Source organism: Pantherophis guttatus, chromosome 2 (genome assembly GCF_059756535.1).
Source record: "Pantherophis guttatus breed Tessera chromosome 2, ASM5975653v1, whole genome shotgun sequence".
In the NCBI taxonomy this organism is placed as follows: Eukaryota; Metazoa; Chordata; class Lepidosauria; order Squamata; family Colubridae; genus Pantherophis; species Pantherophis guttatus.
The window spans coordinates 59,944,323-59,966,195 of NC_142064.1; the positions used below are offsets into that span (position 1 = coordinate 59,944,323).

The following is a 21,873-nucleotide window of genomic DNA, read 5'->3' on the forward strand; positions in this document are numbered from 1 at the left end:
CAGTCTGTAAATATTTCTTGCTTCTTATGTCTTTACTATAGGTGATTGATTTAAAAGCAAAAATAGCCAATTATATATATGTACTTTATTTTGCTGAGTAATGAAGAATGAGCAGTTGCTAACCTTTTTTAACATGAAACATTAAAAACAAAATAATATTCCCCTGAATTTAAGGAGACAATATCAGATTTATTTTGCAGATTGTTTTTGAGGAGGCAGCTTTGACTTGTGTTTACTACATAATGCTTTGTGTAATGCTCTCTACATGGGGCTCTCCTTGAGGAGCACCCAGAGGCTCCAGCTGGTCCAGAATGCAGCCGTGCGGGTGGTTATGGGGGTGACTCGGCGCTCCCATGTAACACCTCTCCTGCGTGAGCTGCACTGGCTCCCGGTGGTCTTCCGGGTGCACTTCAAGGTATTGGTTACCACCTTTAGAGCGCTCCATGGCTTAGGACCCGGGTATTTACAAGACCGCCTTCTGCCACCGATAGCCTCCCACCGACCAGTACGCTCCCACAGAGAGGGGCTCCTCAGGCTGCCGTCAGTCAAACAATGTCTCTCCCAGGGGGAGAGCCTTCTCTGTGGGGGCACCTACCCTCTGGAATGAGCTGCCCTCAGAGATACGGCGGATCCCAGATCTTCGCACCTTTTGCCGTTCCCTAAAGACGTTTTTATTCCAGCAAGCCGGGCTGGCCTAACTCTTTTAAATTGTTTTAATTTTTAAATTGTTTAATTATGGGTCTTAATACAGGGGTGTTTTTAACTGTGGGCCAAATTAATTTAATTGGATTTTAATACTGTTTTTAAATTTTGTATTTCTTGTGTTTTATCTGTTGGCTGTTCACCGCCCTGAGTCCTTCGGGAGAAGGGCGGTATATAAATATAAACAATACAATACAATACAATACATTAAAAAAATGTGAATAAAATATAGAACATTTAGAGAGAAAATTTTAGTATAAAGGATAACCATTCAGAATTGATGAGCAGAAATTAATATTTGCTAGGACCTTAAAGCTTAGAAGATTTTTATTCAAAAATATATTTCAAAACTTCCCAGAACAAATTTCAAACAGAATATTCCTTCCTTCCTCTCCCCTACTCACCTAAACTTAATTTCATAATATCATTCTTCGAAATGATTTTGCCATCTTTGAACTCAAAAGTTCCTCCAAACAGATAAATGTCCTAAAATGGAAGAACAATGGCAGATATTACCATACTAATTTATTTTGCACTCAACATTTTGTTCGTCATTGATATTCTTCTTGAGTCCATCACCATAATGATTTTTTAAAAGATTAAGTCCATTAATTGATCATCAATAGCACATGGTAATGTGGCAAACATCTCTAAAATACAACTCTTTTTCAATCTTGAAAATGTTCAGAAGAAATGCCGGTATTATGGGGGTAATTATTTGTCCATTTTGATTTGCAAAGGAGTTATCTCCTAATATGTGTTCCTATGCTAATATAAGAGAGTGATTTTCCTAAATTACATACATATTCCTCAAGGGATACCAAGATTGCTTCCAGTTGTTGATGTCTGGGAGTCTGCTGTAAGCCTTTGTCTTGCCCTGCACACCTTACTGAAGCTCTGGGGATACACGTGGACTATTATTGCTGGTTGCCTTGGAAATAGCCAATGTCTGCTAATTAGCAATCTGTTTAAAACAAGCTGGATTGGAATGCAGCCAATTCCCCTGCCTATCTCTCCACCTCACATTTCAAAGGACTCCAAATGATAGGTGTGATCTGCTAAACCACAGAGGCTTCATTTAACTCTCAATAACAGGATTGAATAACACATTGTACAACTCTAAGTAAACTCTTTGCACATAGGATAGAAAGGGAGGTGGAAGGGATGGATAAGAAGCAGCTGCATTCTGTTATTGAAGTCTTCCCATCATTCCCTGTCATTTCAAGCTAAGGGACTTTCTAGGAGGATGGCCAAGCCATAAGGGCAGAATCTAGATCCCTGACAGCTTCCTGACCCTAATATTCAGATGGGAATATTCAGCCAGATACAGGTGATTATACACTTTCTATTTCTGCCTGTCATAAAGAAGCTCAGGGTTCTCCACCTTGTGGAGCAAGCAAGATCTTGCAATCTTTCTTTTGCTTTTTTGAGAGTGCTAAAAAAAACACTCAGTGGAGAATTTCTGAAATGGATCTGTCAGTGATATGTTGATGGAAAACATCACTGACACAGTGGATGTCAGTGGTGGGTGATGATAAATAAAAATGCAAAAAGATTTCGTCCTTTTCTCCCAGCATTTCTGTCAACCCCTTCAAAGCAGGCAAATCTGGCAAATAAGAACAACTTGGATATCTGGAAAAGATGTTGTTGCTAGCAGTGTATTGTATTAATACTCTATAATAGTAATTGTCATTCTGCAACAATATTCTCCTCCTACATGTTCTCAGGGTTTGATAGACATTCCATCACAAACTTCCTGAAAATTCTCTTGATAGTGGAAGCATTGGAAAATGTAGGAAGCAGATTAAGTTCTTGAATGGCATGATGTACATAGTATTTTATACAGCTGCAAAGGCAAAACAGATACCTGCTTAAAAAAAAAATCATAATGTGAACTATGAGAGCTAAGCCTCTTTGCTCTCTAACATAATTTCTACAAACGTCTTCCTATCCTATAACAATATTGGATGGAATATTTGCAGAAGTTATTCAAAAAAGTTAATTATGTAATTGAATGCAGATTTTGTTTTTTATTTTGCTTGCTACCCCTGTTCACATGCCACTCTCACATGGCTTACAATAGCAATTGATCTCCAATTATTTAGCAATAACATCATTAAAAAGGATCAATTCCTTACTAAATTAAGCTGCAACGTGTATTTTCTCTTTGAGTTAAGCCTAAGTAAAACATAACATTTTGGCAATCTCACTTCACATATGGTTTGTTCAAGTATGTTTTAAAAATCTCATGTTTACATACTGTATGGATATGCTTTTCTGCATAAATGTGCGAATTCTATTGAGTTTGTTTTTTTTTAAAGTTCAAGATTCACAAGATTTTGGGAGGCAGATCTCTGGGTTTCACAGAAGTTGATCCAGCAATCCCTTTAACAGCAATTCTGTACTGCTCTTAAATTGCTTCTTTCCCATGCACATCTTGACTGCTTCTTAAGCCAGTTTCAGAAAGTCCACTCCATGTTGTGCTGGGTTGGCATTTAGGCTGGCATTTGTGCTCAATTTGGATACGAATGGTTGTTCTCCAGATTCTTGCCTTTCCCATCCTTGCAAGGAAGGCAAGCTTCACTGGATGACTCCTGGATGGATTGTCTACTGCCTGCCTTTTCCTTTTCAGAATTGTTTCCCCCTCATCTAGTCCCCATGGTTTTCCTCTGCTTTCCTAGATATTTGCAGCCATGGATGCCTTCACCTTTCCTTACCACATTATTTCCTTTGACTCTAACCTATATCCTTTTATCATTTCATCTGTTGGGAAACACCCAGCCTGGCAGGGAGAAGGATTAGCCTGAAGTCACTGTGCAACTGCAGAAGAGGTAGGACTCTCTCTCTCTTCCCCCCACACAAGTTCCTTGGAGTCTTATTTAAATATTGTCAAGAATGGGGAGATTCTTGTATTATAGGGTGAAAACAATAAAGTGGTTAACTTGAATTCTGCATGTGCACATCTGATGGTTTGTGACTTACACCATCCTGGTTCTAATCCTACAGTAATTACAGCAATAGGAAACTGGTTGTTCTTTTGCCCCTATGTTCCATAGACCTCTGTAGGTCTATGGAAAAGTTGTGCAAGGAAGATCTAATAATTCAGATTAACAAAAACAAGTTGCAGTGTTATTTTCTTGCAACCTAAAGATGAGGGAACAAGAAAGGGAAGGAGGGAGGCCTTTATAGTTCTCTGGGCAAGGAGTAGTAGGAAAAAAAGGGAAACACATTTCACCTAACCCAGGACAGAAGGATTGCACATGATAGTGACCAGCAGCTGGAGTGGTGATGGAGGGAGCATAGCCAATCAGTGGCTGCTATTAGAATAGACCAAAGTACTGGAGACCATCCATTCTGAAGCGTTGAAGATGGCTCAGGTTGGACAACAGCAGTCCTGAATGATAGCTGGAAGATGTGGCTGTGGGTGCATCTGCAATGACAGGGAGCAAAAGGAAGTGGATGCCATCCATTCCTACAGTCCGGAAGTGGTGAGTGGGCTTTACTGGCAATGGGCCAAGCAGTAAGTGCATATCTGCCCTAAATCTTTGCAGTCAAGGTTTTCTGTTCTCAAATACAATGGAAGTAAAAGCTCATTGATTTGTAACAGGAGAGTAAAATGTTCAGTTGTTTACCTTATCACTGTGTGCTGTAAATGTATGATGTGATCTTCCGAAAGGCTTTTCTCCCTTTACTTCACACTTTTGCCACATTAAAGATACTTGGGGAGAGGATAGAAAATAACACATAAATATCTTTCATTTGCTTTTGTTCTGTAGTATCTGGAAATAGCACTATTCCAATCCATTGGATGACATTTACATTAATTTTTTTAAAAAAACTTATAAAAGTGTATTAATTCACCAGGCTGCCCAAAGATTGGATTCTTTGATGTGATTCCAGTTTTTTTCTCTCCTCACAATACTTATGCTGCACTATCTTTAACTTTACACCTACATCACCTGCAGTAGTAGAGTAAGAGTGAGGATTTGTGGAAAATTGCAAGAGAAACAACCAGCAACCCCATCAGTACAGACATTATTTATGGAGCCTATTTGCATATTTAGACAATAGTCATAATATCTCTCATAAATGTAGTGCAATATTTAAAAACTCAAGCATTGCCAAATCAGAGTTTCAAAATGCTGGTGAAGATTTCACATCCCTTTAAGAGTTAAGTTCTATGGAAGCATATTCCTAAATCTTGGATTTGGCCAGCAAAGCAGTTTAGAGTAAGGAGGTTTTAGCACTAAGGCCTTTAACCAGAGAATATATCCTACACAAAATAGTAACATGCCGTCAGCCATAGTTTGCCAGTTCTTTGTCAGAATCTCAGCAACCAATGGCATTGTGGGGGTTAGTCAGGTGAGATAAAAAAGTCAAGATGGCAGTTGTGTCAGTGCAATTAAATTCCCATCCTTTTTGTAGATGTGATAACATTGCACATACATAAGATGTAGGACTTCGTCTGCCATCTTATCTTTTTTGTCATCCTTGCAGGCTCCACAGTTATTAGGCTTTGTTGAATGAAGGCAAATATAGGGGTCCCAGGATAATGTTGACCAATCTGGATCAGTCATCAGGACCCAAGTTTTTAATCGTCCAAGCTTTCAGTATCAGTGTCATCACATGGTCCTTCAGACTCATCCTGGAGCCCATCTTCAGTGAACTTCTCTCTACATTATGGTAGAGAGTCCAAAAGTCAGAAGACTAAACCTCTGGCCCCTGTGACTGATCCAGATTGGATCCTATAGTAAGCTTTATGTTAAATAGGGCTCTTATTTTGTGAAACACTAAAAAAAAATCAACTCTGATCCAAATGGGGTCAAAGACACCAAATGTGTGGCAAGCTTTCCCCCTTTGGTTTACAACAAGAAGCATCCACATAGAATGGAAAACAAAGAGCGAGCAATCCTTGGGCAGCAAACTAAGCTAGGGTTAAGCAGGCATCAAGGTGTCCCCAGACACTGCTTCTGGTGTCTAGTGTCTCCTAAACTATGTGACTTTAACAAAATATTCCTTTAATAACAACATTAGAATGGAAGTTAGAATGCTGTAAAGAAAATTATCTGCCCCTAGCATTATGCTGGCTGCAGGAATACTTTTGGATCCTACAATGATCCTATCAAATTGTAGAGAACTTCATTTGACTGCCCATGCCTAACCTGATGGTCATTTTGTAAACAAACCTGGCACATGCTCTCAAAATCCTAGATATGTCCCAGCCACCCAAAATTGCCTACTTTGCACTATGCCATGATTGCATAGTTAATTGAATTTAAATTCCACCAAAACCAGTGAAATTTACATTACATGGATTTTTTTTTTACATTCCCTTGTGTATCCTCCTTTGATATTGCCATACTCCATTTGCCAAAGAATTCAGAGTAATGTATTTTCCCGAGTACCATATTTATCTGAAAAGGAGGAGGATCCACCCTCACCCCCTAGGGAAGATTGGTTGCTAAGAAATCAAGTCTTTGTCAGCTAAATGAATTGTCTGGTTGCCAAATTATTTATTTATAAGGCATCCCACATTAAAATGAGTGTAAAAGGCATCCCATCTGTAGTAAATTTCGATGAGTTCAGTGGCTTTCTCTCCCACATTAACATGTGTGGGGTAATTCTATGCTAGGGGATAGATCTATTTAGCTCAATTTACTCCATGTATGTTTTGTAGAAACAGGAGAATAAATCACTGGACACTGAGCTGTTTTTCCCTTCCTTTTATAACAAAGGGAAGATCTTTCTTCTTAGAAGGAAATGTATGCATTCTTTAATAATATCATATTCTCAGTAAATGAAAGATTACTTTGCCCCATTTACAGATAGTTATTTGGAATGGGAAGCTTTTATCTTCCTTTTTGGCAAATATAGTAGGTAACTATCTGAACTCTTTTGTAGCAGAATTTTGGGGGCCCTAAAACTGCTTGAAAGATATCCCTAAATGGTCAGGGATTGTCACATTTATTTTCATCTCTTCATCTCTTCATTACTTTGCTAACTTACAACAGCAGTTCATAATTTGAACAAAATGATCATATATAATGAAAAGCACCTGTGTCCAGTGCATACACATCAGTATAATATTCATCTTCATTGGAACGACCGCCAAACATATAGATGATTTCTCCAATGGCAGCAAAAGCATGGCCTGACCTAAAAAGTTCAAATTTATTTGAATTAAATGCTGCATTTCCAATTGAGAAAGAAATGTTTCTTAAAGTAAAAGAATGTCAAAGAGAATGTGCTTTAAATGGGTGAATATTTTGCAAGAAACACTATGAAGCCACTGGAAAGGTTACTCAAATCAGAACCAGAATGTCTTCTTCTTCGATCACTAGGGGAGAGAAGCACAAGAAAGAATACCCGGCTGAACAACTTTTTTCCAAAAACTTGATTGAATATTGTACCATGAGATGAGACCTAGAAACAAATAATTGTAGGGCTGTTGCACTGAGATCACTTTCGAGGGGCTTGGAGCGTTCTCCTATCATGAGAGCTACAAGCTGCCATTTGTAGTTAGCAGAGATAAATGCTGGTCCAGCATGGCTTATAAATAGTCTATTGATCTGTATTAATCTGTATCTGTATCTGTATTAATCCTACATATCAGGGGTGGGTTCTACTTACCTTTACTGCCGATTCGTAATGGAAGCGCATGCATGCGCTTGCTTCGCTGGCGTGCGCTTCTGAGCATTCAAGATTGTCAATTATAATGTCTGAGCGGGTGGGTGGAGCCAACCACTGTTTTTACTACTGGTTCTAAAGAACTGGGAGCAACCCGCCACTGCTACATATGCTTTTGCAAAAGTCTAAGGGGACTTACTTTGAGTGAAGTATGTAGCTAGTCTTTTCTTGATCTTCTATTTGTGAATTCTCTCTCTAGTGCTATTGTGAAAGATTATTGAAATGAAGAGGAATAGATGATGTGCATCTTTCTCTTCTGTGTTTTTCTGTAAAAATGACATCTCTTATATTTTTGTACATAGCATGGTTTAGTAAAGCACAATATTTTGTGTCATATAATACATATAGGTATATGCATAATTTTGTATTCATTCATTCATTCATGGCTATGTAGTGTATATTGGAGGTGGTGACCCTTTGAGGGCTGCATGCAATGAAATTTCATTTTAAGGTATGCCAATTAGTGTACATTCAAAGTGACAATAAATTTGTTCTGTTTGTTCTGTTCTGTTCTATTTTCCATTCCATTCCATTCCATTCCATTCTATTCAAAAAATGATTAGAATTCCCTCCTTCTCCCCTCACCCCAAGCTGTTTCTCATAGTTAGATGGCTTTTTTCTCCATCTTCTGATAAAGCCAAACTCAACAGTCTTCTCTCTTGAGCTTCAGTATAGATCTAAATCTCAGGAAAGGTGCTGAGTGCTAGCAGGTGTAATATGGATTTCTGTGGAAGAGTCAAGTGGGTCAACGTGACAAAAGAGCAACATGCCATCACAATATAAGCCCTGGCCTTTTGCAGTGCATTGTGAGATTGCACACATGTCCAAAAAGAGTACATCTTGTGTCACTCGCTTTCACTTTGATAGAAGTAGCAGAAAATTACAGATACCCCAGCTGGGGAATGTTTATTGTTATATCTGACAAGAATGGCCTTCTAACAGGTGAAGAAACATGATCTTTTATTCTATATTTACTTTCCTCTATCAAATTGTTAATATTTGTTTGGTTGCCTTCCCAAGAGACATTTCCTGTCAATATTATATCTTGCAGTTAAAATTATTCTTTTGCTTTGTTTAGGACTTCTGTTCAGGCATTGCTTTACTTATGCATTCATTGCTTTTGTATCTATGGTCTACTCGTACTCTGTTGGTGCAAAGCATTCTTATAAGATTTCCTTGTCTCTCTAGCCAAAATTCTTACATTCTGTGGTTCTTCTGACTCTCTCACAAATTGTCACCAGGTTTAGAAAGTTGAATAGATCAAGTTAACGTTTCTATTTTCTAACAGTTTCACACATGTTAAGATTTTATTTATGTTAATTTTTAGCTGGAACTAATTGGCTTAGTTAATATAAATTTATTAAAAATTGGATCTAGCTGCAAATTAAGAGATAATCACATGAATGGGCAAAACATGATATGCTCTGCTTAGAGACTGCTTTTCCTTGAAATCGGATTTCCATAAAAATGTAGCTATGCTTTTAGTCTCAGTTGCCCTTATGATGTCTAATTAAGATGCCAAGTATGTTTATGCTTTTTTGTATGAACTGTTTTCTGCAAATCCCAAAGGTGCTTTTTTAGGAGGCAACTGGACTTTCTTGTTTTTTCTTTTGAAGACATTTTGCTTCTCATCCAAGAAGCTTCTTCAGCTCTGACCGGACAGTGGGGAATGGCAGGATTTATATTCCTTGCCAACAGCTGGTAATCTGCATCCTTTTAGAGGGTCATTGAAGCACTTGGAGGTTTATCTGTGTCCTCAGGGTCACTTGAGTAGTGCTCCTGGTTCCTGTAGTCTGCAATTTTTCCTCTGGAAATCCATTCTTACTCCCATTCCATTCAAAGGGTGTTCATCCCAAATTGCTTATCCCAAAAAAATCCCAAAACATTTGGGCTGCGAGTTTGACAGCCCTGCTCTAAAGGATGCAAATGACCAGCTGTCTGCAAGGAATATAAATCCTTCCATTCCCCACTATCCTGTCTGAGCTGAAGAAGCTTCTTGGATGAGAAGCAAAACGTCTTCAAAAGGAAAAAACCAAGAAAGTTCAGTTGCCTCCTGAAAAATTACCTTTGAGCCAATCATCATCTGGATGACTAAGAATCTTTACAGACTGTTCCTTGCATGATTGCTGGAAAACCAAGACTGTTCAAGAAGAAAACAACTTTGTTCCATCAGATCAACTTAACTAATTTTATCTGAATAGTGTGTTTGGGTGCACAATTATTATTTTCACATTTTCTTCTAATGTTCTCTTTTCCAAAATAAACATATTTTATAAAAATTACAAATTTATTGTGTTAATCAGAAACTTATCATTACAGTAAAAACTTCATGTTTGGGACTGCATGGTTGCAAAATCGCCACTTGCATTGTTAGGATTTTCACAAGTTTTCTTGAGGTCATCTGAGCAAGTTATTCGAGCAAATGAATCAATTTGTTTCACTTCCCCACTGATTATCCTACTTTGAGAACGAGGCTGAAAGAACAACTATTTGGCAGAATGGTTCAAAACACTCCAAGCAGATGGATAGGGTAACACCCTTTCCCAACCTGATGTTACAGTTCAATTAGTTTAGCTGTAATACTAATTATCCCCAGTTGGATTGAGGATACTGGGGATTGAAGATTGAAGATACTGGCTAAAGCAGGGGTCTCCAACCTTGGCAACTTTAAGACTTGTGGACTTCAACTCCCAGAATTCTTCCACAAAGCCTATCCATAAAAAGATTTTCCAGCAATGAAAACTCATTACTCACCTAGAGCTAGTAGAAATAAGAATCCTTAATACAATGTATCTGGTGTATTTAAGCATTCAGTTGCACTTAACAATCAGACAAATGAATAATGTTATACCCAGATTACAGACTGAAGCTGACAAAGTGGATTGTTTAAAGCCACTTAATGAATCCAGACTAAAGTCAAGAGTCAAACCAAATATATATGGATTTATAGTTCAATCCCTTGGCCACAAATTCTGCCCTCACACTCAGAGAAGTCAACAATGTGACACCTACAGCACAGCAAGTCTATTTTTTTTTTTTTACAAAAGTAGAATTAGAAAACCTCACTTCTATTGTGGCAACAGCTTTATAGAGGTCAATACCTTTTTCTTCAGCATGCCCTATTGCTTTTGGCTCTGCTACAAAAACCTTTGGAATACCTCTTGACATTTTTAAATGTACAACAGCAGTATTAAATATCTCCTAAGTTTATTTTAAAAAGTTTGTGATCCCAGAACACTAGGAACCATTGGTGCTTTTCTCAAGAGACAATTTTGGGATAACCATGACCTGAATGACTGAGAATCTCCATAGATATTTAACTAGGAGCCATTGTACCCCAGTTAAACCTCCAAGTGCTTCAATGACCCTCTAAAAGGATGCAGATTACCAGCTGTTGGCAAGGAATATAAATGTATCTCTGTAACTTTTGGATCATATTTGGACTATGCTATTGCTTCTTGGACTGTAAGCAACGTTTTTCAGGCAAGCATTCTCTGTGAAGCATTGTAAACTACATTCCTGTCTGCTGGTATCAGCTTAACTGCAGTGGCTACTGCTTGGCTGCATGTGCTTGGCTGTAATCTCGAATCAGAGCACTTATTCTCAGCCTATTAACTGTATTTCCTGCATTGCAATGTTTAATTGGTTTTCCAGTGTGACAGTAGCATAGCTACTGAAAAGCCCCCGTGCAAGGTTTTCCTTTGGGGTTTAATTGGAGAGTGGGATGCCAATGGGATGGCAGGTTACTAGAAATATGAGTGTATGATGAAGAACAGGGTATTCATATATGTACATGCATGCATGTCTTGCAGTTTAATGCAAGAATTGTTTCACTGTTGAAACCATTTTAAAAATTGTCTTTCATCATGTTATATGAATACATATAGCTTACATACAATATCATATTGAATACATACAGTATCTTGAATACAGCTCATCTGTTTGGAACTCGCACTGCATATCAGACATAAATACAATCAAGAGAGTCCAGAGATATTTTACGAGAAGAGTCCTCCATTCCTCTAACCGCAATAAAATACCTTATGCCACCAGACTCCAAATTTTGGACTTAGACAGCTTAGAACTACGCCAACTTCAGTCTGATCTAAGCATAGTACATAAAATTATCTGCCACAATGTCCTTCCTGTCAATGACTACTTCAGCTTCACAACAATACACGAGCAAATAACAGATAAAACTCAAGGTAAACCGTTCCGAACTCGATTGCAGAAAATACGACTTCAGCAACGGAGTAATCAATGCCTGGAATGCACTACCTGACTCTGTAGTTTCTTCCCCAAACCCCCAAAATTTTAACCTTAAACTGTCTACTGTTGACCTCAACCCATTCCTAAGAGGTCTGTAAGGGGTGTGCATAAGTGCACCAGCGTGCCTACCGTCACTGTCCTAATATTCCTTTTTTACGTACTTTTTTCATATATTCAAATTATGTTTATACTTTTACCTGCTATCTTATATATGCTTGACAAATAAACTTATGAAACGATAAAACTTATGAAATGGTAAAAAATTCAGGATTCTTCAGCAGGATCTAAAATTATCTTCTATGGGATGGCTACATCTAGTTATTTGAATCCTTATCCCTTGAGAGTACTCCACAGAACAAATGAAACAGCTCATTATATGACATTATATTATCTAACTATATTAAATACAGGAAACTCATTATGGATTCACCAATTAAACAACTGCTTGAGGCTCCGGTTGTATCTACATTTCATGCTTCCATTGCCAAACGTTTTCCCAGGATAGTTTATTTTTGCAGAAATTTTATTATAAGTGTTACTGTTTGTCTTTTTAAATAATAACAGAATACGTATTTACTAGTTCCTTTCTTCTTGCAATAAAATGAAGTGGGATTAAAGGATGAATGGTAGTGGCTTGGATCAAATACAAATGAGAAAAACAGGATTATTTGGTATATTTTTCTTCTACCACATGATCCCCTGTACGCCAAAAGCTCCTTTTTGGAAATTAGGAGATCTTTCTGAAATAACATAAAACCTGAATGGGATATTTTGTATGAATAAAAGATACATTAGAATATAAGTAATTTTTAAATGATTATATTATTATCTTCCTTGTAATACATTCAAATATACAGCTTAAAAAGCCCTCGAGAATGACATTTGTCAGTTCTTAAAATTTGCTATTTTTATTACACTACTTTATAGTCCTAAAAAGTTCAATATCAATCTTGGCAAATGCACAGCATAATAATGATTTTATATGCATACTTATGCCAATGCAAAAATTCATTCCAAGCTGCTTAACTGCAATTTATAAACATAGCCCAAAGATTTCTGCTGTGAAGCATTCCAGTAACAAACATATCAATGCTAGAATGATTCATATAACCCACATTTCCTTTCGGCTGTTGATACACTAATTTTGTAATTGCAAGTTTGTGGCTCAGATCTGGTCCAGATTTATGAAGTGGTTGAACACTTTCATTATATTGAAAACTAGCATGGGTCATATCTCTATTTGTAGCCCTAAATTTAAATGGAATTGCATTTGGTCCAGTAAGAGAAATGTCAGACATAACAAGAAGCATCTTGTCAGCTTCATGCCATGAGCCTCAAACAAGGATTATAATACACTGCAGACACATATTTTGTGTGATGAAAAGTGAACCAAAATATGCCTTTTACTGTACCGCATGGATTTCAGATGCATTATTTTAAAATATTTGCTCCCGAAACAACATACACAGAGGTCATTGACCAAATGCCCATTCTCACCTTTCTAGGGCTTACAAGGGATGGCATGTCCTTGATATGTTGCTCTGGTAAAAGTCTCCTTTACTTGTCCGGCTTGTGGTTCCACTTTCTTTGAAGATGAAGAAAATTGCTCTGAATTTATCATCCTTGCAGTTTTGTGCTGTGCAGTGAACTCTCTAATGCAGAGGTCTTCAAACTTGGCAGCTTTAAGACTTGTGGACTTCAACTCCCAGAATTCTCCAGCCAGCATAGCTGGCAGCATAGAAAGTCCACAAGTCTTAAAGCTGCCAAGTTTGAAGACCTCTGCTCTAATGATTTTAGATTTGCTGCAACTTGTGTTGTTGCTTTTGTGCATATACCAAAACATTAATAAACCAAGTGGTCTTCTTCACACTTGGAACGTACTTCTGAAAATGGTTATATGGTAACCTTGATTCTGTTGCTGAAAGCTATAGATCAGGTGAAAAATTGTTTAAATTACATATAGGAACCTTTTTACATGATGCTATTAATCTAACCTGAGGTGCATGATAATTGTTTCTGAATGAACACTTAAGCACTGAACTGGGTAAGACTATGGCAGTGGGACAGAGCTTAATAGTAAAAATTAAATTTATTTATGTTTCTTGGATAGTATCTTGATTTATGCATAGTACCTAATGAAATAAAATTTCTGGAGCAGGGGACCGGTTAATAACATCCAAATTATGGAACATGGATAATAACATTTCTGGCTTGCAGAATAGCAGAGAAACTTTCTATAAGATAAAGTTGAATTTTAAAAGTGCTGCTTATATTCTTAACAGAAAATACAGCCATATCTGCTAGATCAGGGGTGGGCAACCATGGCTACTGTATGTATACTTCAACTCCCAGATTTCCTGTGCCATCATGGTCATAAGTCCACAGATCATAAAGAGGCCAGCCATAGTTGCCCACCCCTATGTTAGATACTATTAGAAAAGTCAAGGTTGATTCTTGTAACTTCTTGGATACTTCCATTTAGGAATTGGTTTTGCAAATAACATGGTTTACCATTGCATTCTTCTGGAATATACTGTATGCAGTGGTAGGATTCAACAGGTGTAACAACAGGTTCGCTGAATGTGCAAACCTTTGGTGTTCTTTGGTGTGTGTGTGTATATATATATATATCTTTACTGTTATCTGTGGTAAAGTGACAAATCTTGCTGAATCATATTTATGAGCTTTTTATGAATAAGCCACATCTAAAATAAGTGGTTGTGTCTGGAGAGCTAAGAATTAAGTTTATCCCATACTGGTGTGAAGATTAATAGCTAGTTTTGCCTGCAACCATCACTATTGGAGAGAATAATGCCGAGAGACTAAGGATTAAAGAGCCGGTATAAAACTTTTCCAACTTTTCCAACTCTGCTAATCAATCATAAAGTTGTGAATGACTTGCTCCAGAATCAGAACCAAACTGTGACCCAGATGGACCAATTTGTCCAAACGATGGATAGCAGGTAGGACAGAATATATCTCCACCAATGACTCCTCTACTAGTTTTGACTAAGGAACTGCAAATAAACTTGACAGGAGGCAATGCAATCATTTTAATTCACTTTAATTCATCATATTTGCCAAATTGGTTACTGCTACTACATCCTCTTTGCTTGATAAATACAATGGAATCCAAATGATCGAACTGCCTTCTTGCTCAATTTAAACTACTTCATTGAAACCAGACAATATCCTTGCCAACACAACATGCAAACTGTTATTAATTAACTTAATGATATAGGGAGCTAGAAAATGGGCACTTCCCCCTTTGTTTAAATTGAGAACAGCTCAGACTTGGAGAACTATATATGCTAAAGTGACACATTTGAGGACTAACTTCAAGAATTCAATCAAGCAACTGATTGCCAACTGTGAAATTTGTCACCTCTAACAAGATAAGCTTTTATTGTGGGGAAAATCCTGCTGAGTTTTGGCTGTTAGATTCAGATGTGGGCTGGAATGAAAGAGGATTAAATTACTAGTTTACAGAGGGGTAAAACATGTGGGAGATAAAATCCTTGTATCTCAAGTGATTTGAGACTCAAGTGACCTGAGAAATAATGAAATAGTGCACCATTGGACTTTTTGTCTTTTTAAAGGCTGAAGGAAACTTGATAGCTTAGAGAAACATAAGTTAAAATAACAAACATGTTTCTGTTAGGTTTCAAGCCAGCAACTTTCTATTTATGAGAAGAGTGTTATAACCATTGTGCTGCTGTAGTATTATTGGAAAACACATGACTATAAGGGTTCATTCAAGACAATTGTAACCATTGATTCAGTTGAGAGGACACTCATCTTGCTGTGTAATAATCAATACATTGCTGAAGTTAATCTATAATAAAGTAAAGCCCAGATGGGCATGAATGTTCAACTTGATCTAAGAGGAAAAATAATACTTTAAAAAGACACCAAGTGATAATGCCTGGAGAATGCAAATGTAGCATGAAGGGAGTGACTACAAAGTGAGGTCACAGTTCTTGCCCTTCAGAAATGTCTTGCTGATCCATTCTGGTCCTGGAATAACTGTGCAGGGTGCATATGCTCTAACACAGGGGTCTCCAACCTTGGCAACTTTACGAATTGTGGACTTCAACTCCCAGAATTCTTCCACAAAGCCTATCCATAAAAAGATTTTCCAGCAATGAAAAGATTTTCCAGCAATAAAAACTCATTACTCACCCAGAGCTAGAAGCTAGAATTCTGGGAGTTGAAGTCCACAAGTCATAAAGTTGTCAAGGGTGGAGACCCCTGCTCTAAGATACCGAAAATTTATTCTTTTTATTGTTACTTTAGTGGATAAATAAATATTGTTGCATGGTATGTGATTTGATCCAAGAATGAGGCTTTAAAACAAATGTGGGCAATTTGTGGCTCCTATTCCTCTTTAAAAATTGTGTGATTGTCAAAACTGTAAGGTTTACATAAAAGTTTAAAGCTTTCACAAACAGATTTACTTGTTTTAAGGACAAGTAAAAATCACAACTCTACATTACAAACCCAGGGAAAAAAAGAAGAAAAAATTATGTTCCCATGGATATAGCTTGTGCTGCTTCCTCTTTTTGAATCAGGCAACCTCCAAACATTAGGTGTGATCCACACCACACAATATTGTCCTCCTTTGCTTTAGAAATTAAAATTTTCATTGACAACTAAAATAAAAGAACACAAGAATAAGATACCTTGTTTAACACACACACACACAAAAGGCTGAAAGAAGAATAAAATAAGTAACTTACCTGGCACGAGGGTCTGCACCAAAGGTTTTCACTGGAGTCCAACAGTGAGACACTAAATGCCAACATGAAATATTAGAATGACAAGAATCTAAGATGCTATGAGCAATAATGAACAGGAGTGCTGGGATATAGTAAAACATTTATAAATGTTTGAAACCATGACATAGGGAGCAAAAATCATACAAAACTACTTCTCATAGAAATTTCCCTGGTAGTTTCCCCATAAATAGTTGTAGAACACATTTAACATGATTGGCTGATAGCAGATACAGGAATAAATAGCTAGACTCATTTTCAGGCTGCATAAAGTAGAATTTAATTAAATGGATCAACACATTTGCTATAAGTAAGATAAACTCTTACCAATTTATAGACGGTAGCAAGTAATAGTGGGGTCTATACTAACCTGTACTGCAGGTTGACAGAAATAAGAAATCAAGTGGTTAATTTAATTTAATTAATTAATTTATTTGTATGTATCTTTATGTTATTTCTTCTGCCAACCTAGCAGTTCAAAAGCATGTAAAAATGCAAGTAGAAAAAAAGGGACCATCTTTGGTGGGAAGGTAATAGCGTTCCATGTGCCGTTGGTGTTTAGTCATGCTGGCCACATGACTACGGAGACATCTTTGGACAGCACTGGCTCTTTGGCTTTGAAACGGAGATGAGCACCGCCCCCTAGAGTCGGGAACGACTAGCACATATGTGCGAGGGGAACCTTTACCTTTACCTTTCTTACGTTATTTATACCTGCCTTTGTTATTTTTACAAATTTGGCAAACATATCCAAACCCTTTCTCCTCCTATTTTCCCCACAACAGCCGCCTTGTGAGGCGAGTTGGACTGAGAGAGAGAGTGACTGGCCAAGGTCACCCATCTGGCTTTCATGGCTAAGGTGAGGCTTGAACTCATGCTCTCCTCCTTTCTAGCTTGATGCCTTAACACTAGACCAAACTGGCATTTCTACCTGCATTTGTTTTATGAACACATGCTGCATTCTAGAGTGACTGACATAAAGCAAGCTACTTTGTCCTGTGAGGATTTGGTTGCACCTACCTGTATTGAACGTATAGAGATCATTCACTGCTTTACCATCTTCCGTGCCACCATACACAAAGATGTTTTCGCCTACCACAGCTGAACTGTGTTCAAGAGTTTGAGGAGGAAGACCACTGGTTGTGATTTTCTGCCATGCTAGAGAATCTTAAAATAAGGAGGGGAAAAAAGAAAAGAAATTACTCTCTTATTTTGAAGTTGGCTTGGGCTGAAGCCACTTTCTCATTCTGCTTTTTTCCACAGAATACAACCACTGGAAGAAATACTACAGAGCAGACTGTTCTTTACCTCCCCATATGTCTTTTGCAAATGACTGTTTTAAAAGCTGGATCCTTTCATTGACAATGTATTTTTTTTAGGCAAACAGCTGCTCTTTAATTCAGCGCTCTCAATTAAGACTGTGTCAGGCATCTGTAAAGGCTGCTTCATTTCAACTGTACTTTGACTGAGTTACCCCTTTGAAGCTGCTTTGTAAAGGAATGTGTCTATCCACTCTCCCCCCACCCCTTCTAAATGACCTCCGCTGACGTTCTTTGAGATTTTGAAGGTATCAAAGGGTCAAGGACAAGAATGGATAACATTTCCTCTGCATCTCTAGGCAAATTAGGTTTGGCTGATTTATTATATGAACAGTGTCAATGAGGAGATCTGGGGAATGTCTAAGTTATGGACAGGCATATTATATATTATTTCTTTCTTCAGTGCCACAGAAAGGATCGCTGAATGTGGCGGTACGAAGAAAATAGGAGGACCAGGAGAAGGAACTTCTAAATTTCTGGGACTATGGACTCCTTTGGAGCAATTTTGGGATTCTATGCCCAGTTAGACTGTTTTGTTTTATGACTACTACATATGTCACTTTGCGCTCTCTACCATCCATGGTACCATGATGAAACTCATAATATAACATGCCCTCAAACTGTGCCTAGTGAATAAAAACATTGTGGGGGGGGGAGAGCCCTCCATTCAGCTGCCATCATTATCATTGTCATCATCATCATCACCCTCCATGCAAATGGTTCTAATTTTTTTTAAAAAAGCATTAAATAATATTCAAATAAGCCCCCTTTTTTACATTTTAAATACTAATTTTCCACCAATTATCAGCAGAAAACCATGCTAATGAAATTTGGCACTAAAATGGCTCTGGAGCTGCAAAAGAACCTGAAAGACACATGCAGTTGGTGGACCATAAATCTCCTCACAAGCAGCACCTACCTAACATGTTACATCTAGGGGTTTAGTGGCCATCTATTTCCTTACAGAGAGGAAAGATATTGAAGTTCATTTTTATCTTCAAGTTCATTTTTATCTTCAAGGTGAAATTCAGCAGGTTCTGACAGGTTCTGGAGAACTGGTAGCAGAAATTTTGAGTAGTTCAGAGAACTGGCAAATACCACCTCTGGCTGGCCCCAGAGTGGGGTGGGAATGGAGATTTTGCAATATCCTTCCCCCAGGAGTCGGGAGGGAATGGGGATTTTGCAATATCCTTCCCCTGGAGTGGGGTGGAAATGGAGATTTTGCAGTACCCTTCCCCTGCAATGCCCACCAAGCCACACTACGCCCACCAAGCCATTCCCACAGAACTGGTAGTAAAAAAAATTGAATTTCACTACTGTTTCAAGCACCTTGTGTTTTGGAGCTGCAATGTATAAACAGTGCAGAAATTACTTGTAAATATTACTTGAAATTTCAGTTGTGAAATACGGCGTTTGGATTCATGATTAATTGAACCATAGTTTACTAAATTAATTCAATTGCCTAGGATTGCATGACACAGTGAACCTTAGATTAATTATACTGGTTGGATTTGCATAATATATTCCACCACAAACTGAACTGATACCTCACCAGCTACATTTTATTCTGGAATGTTGTGCTTACTTAACCTATGTTCATTGAGTTGCACAAACTCAGAAAACCGGGTTAATTGAAAAAGCAATGAGCATCTTATCCATGGATAAGGGTCTTGTGTGATCACAGCAAAGAAACCACAGTTTAGCCAAGTGGGTTGTGTGAACCCAACCTTCCTGCAGCTTCTTAAAAAATAAGAGGGTGAATTCTGCCGCTATATAAGGTAAAGGTAAAAGTTCCTCCGCACATGCATGGTAGTCATTTCCGGCTCTAGGGACGGTGCTCATCTCCGTTTCTAAGCCAGCGCTGTCTGAAGACGTCTCCATGGTCATGTGGCCAGCATGACTAAACGCCAAAGGCGCTGTTACCTTCCCACCAAAGGTGGTCCCTATTTTTCTACTTGCATTTTTTAAGTGCTTTCGAACTGCTAGGTTGGCAGAAGCTGGGACAAGTAATGGGAGCTCACCCCATTACACGGTGCTAGGGATTTGAACCGCTGAACTGCCAACCTTCTGATCGACAAGCTCAGTGTCTTAGCCAATAGATCTTCAATAGTGAAAGTGTTGTGTTGTTCCTGCTTGGTAGAACTTTCATGATAAGCAGTTCCGTCTCATCCTATAATTCCAGTCATAGATTAAGTTTATCACATCCAATGGATCTGTTTCTGAGATTGTAGGCAATATCAATTTCCTTTACTTAAAGCCTGGACTTTACTCTTCAGTGGGCATAATCTCTAAATTGCCAACTTTCTCTGGGAGAAAATCACAATATGTCCCAGGGAAAAAAATGCTAGAATGAAATATGTAAACATATATACATGCTGGGAGCATAAATAGTTTTCTTGAACTGCAACATGAGGTGCAAGTTAAATAAAAGCAATGCATTAAATTTATCCATCATCATGCACTGTGGAAACAGAAATTGGAGGTGGAGGAATCACTGATCATTTCATAAAAGCATCTTCACCTCATATTTTATACTGCTATTCTGTTTTAAAATAATATCCCCCCCAAATTATGTATGAGCTTTTAATTTTTTTAAAAAAGTATATACTCATGCTTATATTGTATATATTGTATTGCTTATATTGTATATTGTGATCCTAACTGTATAGAGAAAAGAGTCTCTAATCCCTATGTTCAGTTATTGTCCTCGTACAAAAATAGCCTCATTCATATGTAACATTATGCTATTGTTATGTAGATAAACTTTGGGTAGGAAAGAGTTTGGAAATATTGTCTTCCCCTTTTAACAGGAGCTTATTTTTTTTTTTTTGAACCTCAGCCAAATTGGATAATGATCAGGCTGATTTGGAATGTAAGGTGGTATAGACCAGGCCACAAGATTGGGGAAGGCTGCTCTAATTTTATTTTAAAATTAACAACCCATGTGAGTTTGTACAAGATGAAAAAAAAAACCCAGTTACTTAAAAGCAGAAGCGTAACTTCCAATTTCTTCCTCAAAGCTACGCCAGAGAAAGGGGCAAAGAAAGTGTGCATAGCCACAGTTCAGGGGTGTAATGCTAAATAATTTGTGTAGCGTTTGTAATGGATCAATGAATTCTTTAGTTGGAAAGCCAGTGTTAATCATTTATAAGTCACTGTACATAATTCAGAAACCCTGGACTTACAAATGAAGCCCAAAGACACCAGTGCTTTAAAGAAATGTGAATACTATTGTTAGAAGAATAATTGGGGGGGGGGTTCTGCAAGTAGGGGTTGAGCAAAAAGAAATCCCTGCTCTCAAGAACAAATCAAAAATGAAATACAAACATATAGTGAACGAAGGAGATTCATTTATTCCCAAAAGCAAAGAGGTTGGCTTTGGGGGGTTGGCTACAAAAAAAATAAGGTCCAGAGACTTGGTTTCATAAGAGGGACTGGTCCTTGGTTTGGACTTGGGGTGGGCATGGTTTGTGTATGTGCTCGTTCTAAAGTCTTTGTCCAAAGATAATTGTCCTTCCTGTGCAGATTGAGCCCTTCCTGTTCTGGGCTTTGATCCTGAGGTGCCTACAAAATCCAGAATGAAAGATTGCCTTCCAGCTCCTTCCCTAGGTGTGGATTTATTATGAGTATTTTCCTTTATCCTTAGGGGATTCCTGCCTTCCCAATGGAGCCAGTGAGGTGCTAAAAAAAGTATGTCTGGGGCAGATTAGAGGCCTTTTAACTTCCAACACTATATCACAAGAACTTCTTTTTTTTCCTTCCTCTTTCCCTCGTCATGACTGGTTGAATATTTTTCTTGCTGAATTATTCTAGTCGCTGTGCAATAATGTAAACTGGTATAGAGTAGACCATGCATTAGGAGCAATCTGATATACTGTTAAGCAGTGCTACCAAACAAAATATGATAAGGATCACAAAGCAATGGAGAAACCTGGGGTTCTACACTCAGCAACATTATGTTTTATAATTACTCTGATGGTTCACAGATATTCATTGCAGGGACTATTATCTACATGTCTGCCCCCTCTCTCTACATATTATAGCATCTTGTTCTACAACTCCTCAAAGTAGAAGCCCTGATCTCGTTGTTCCCTTTAGAGGGCCTCTCCCCATTGAAGAGT

The 21,873-nt window shown here is 37.9% G+C and overlaps 1 protein-coding gene across 2 annotated transcripts in view; it reads right to left on the bottom strand.

The window, feature by feature from the left end:
• Nucleotides 1-21,873, bottom strand: part of LOC117661356 (kelch domain-containing protein 1-like) — a 66,662-nt gene that overhangs the window by 32,304 nt on the left and 12,485 nt on the right. For both annotated transcript variants that reach the window (XM_087886054.1, XM_034410056.3), the window contains exons 7-11: nt 17,454-17,600; nt 16,398-16,449; nt 6,758-6,858; nt 4,335-4,420; nt 1,107-1,188 (exon numbers count right to left, since the gene is read on the bottom strand). In XM_087886054.1, the coding sequence (XP_087742180.1) occupies nt 1,107-1,188; nt 4,335-4,420; nt 6,758-6,858; nt 16,398-16,449; nt 17,454-17,600 (468 nt within the window). The remainder of the gene's footprint in view (nt 1-1,106; nt 1,189-4,334; nt 4,421-6,757; nt 6,859-16,397; nt 16,450-17,453; nt 17,601-21,873) is intronic.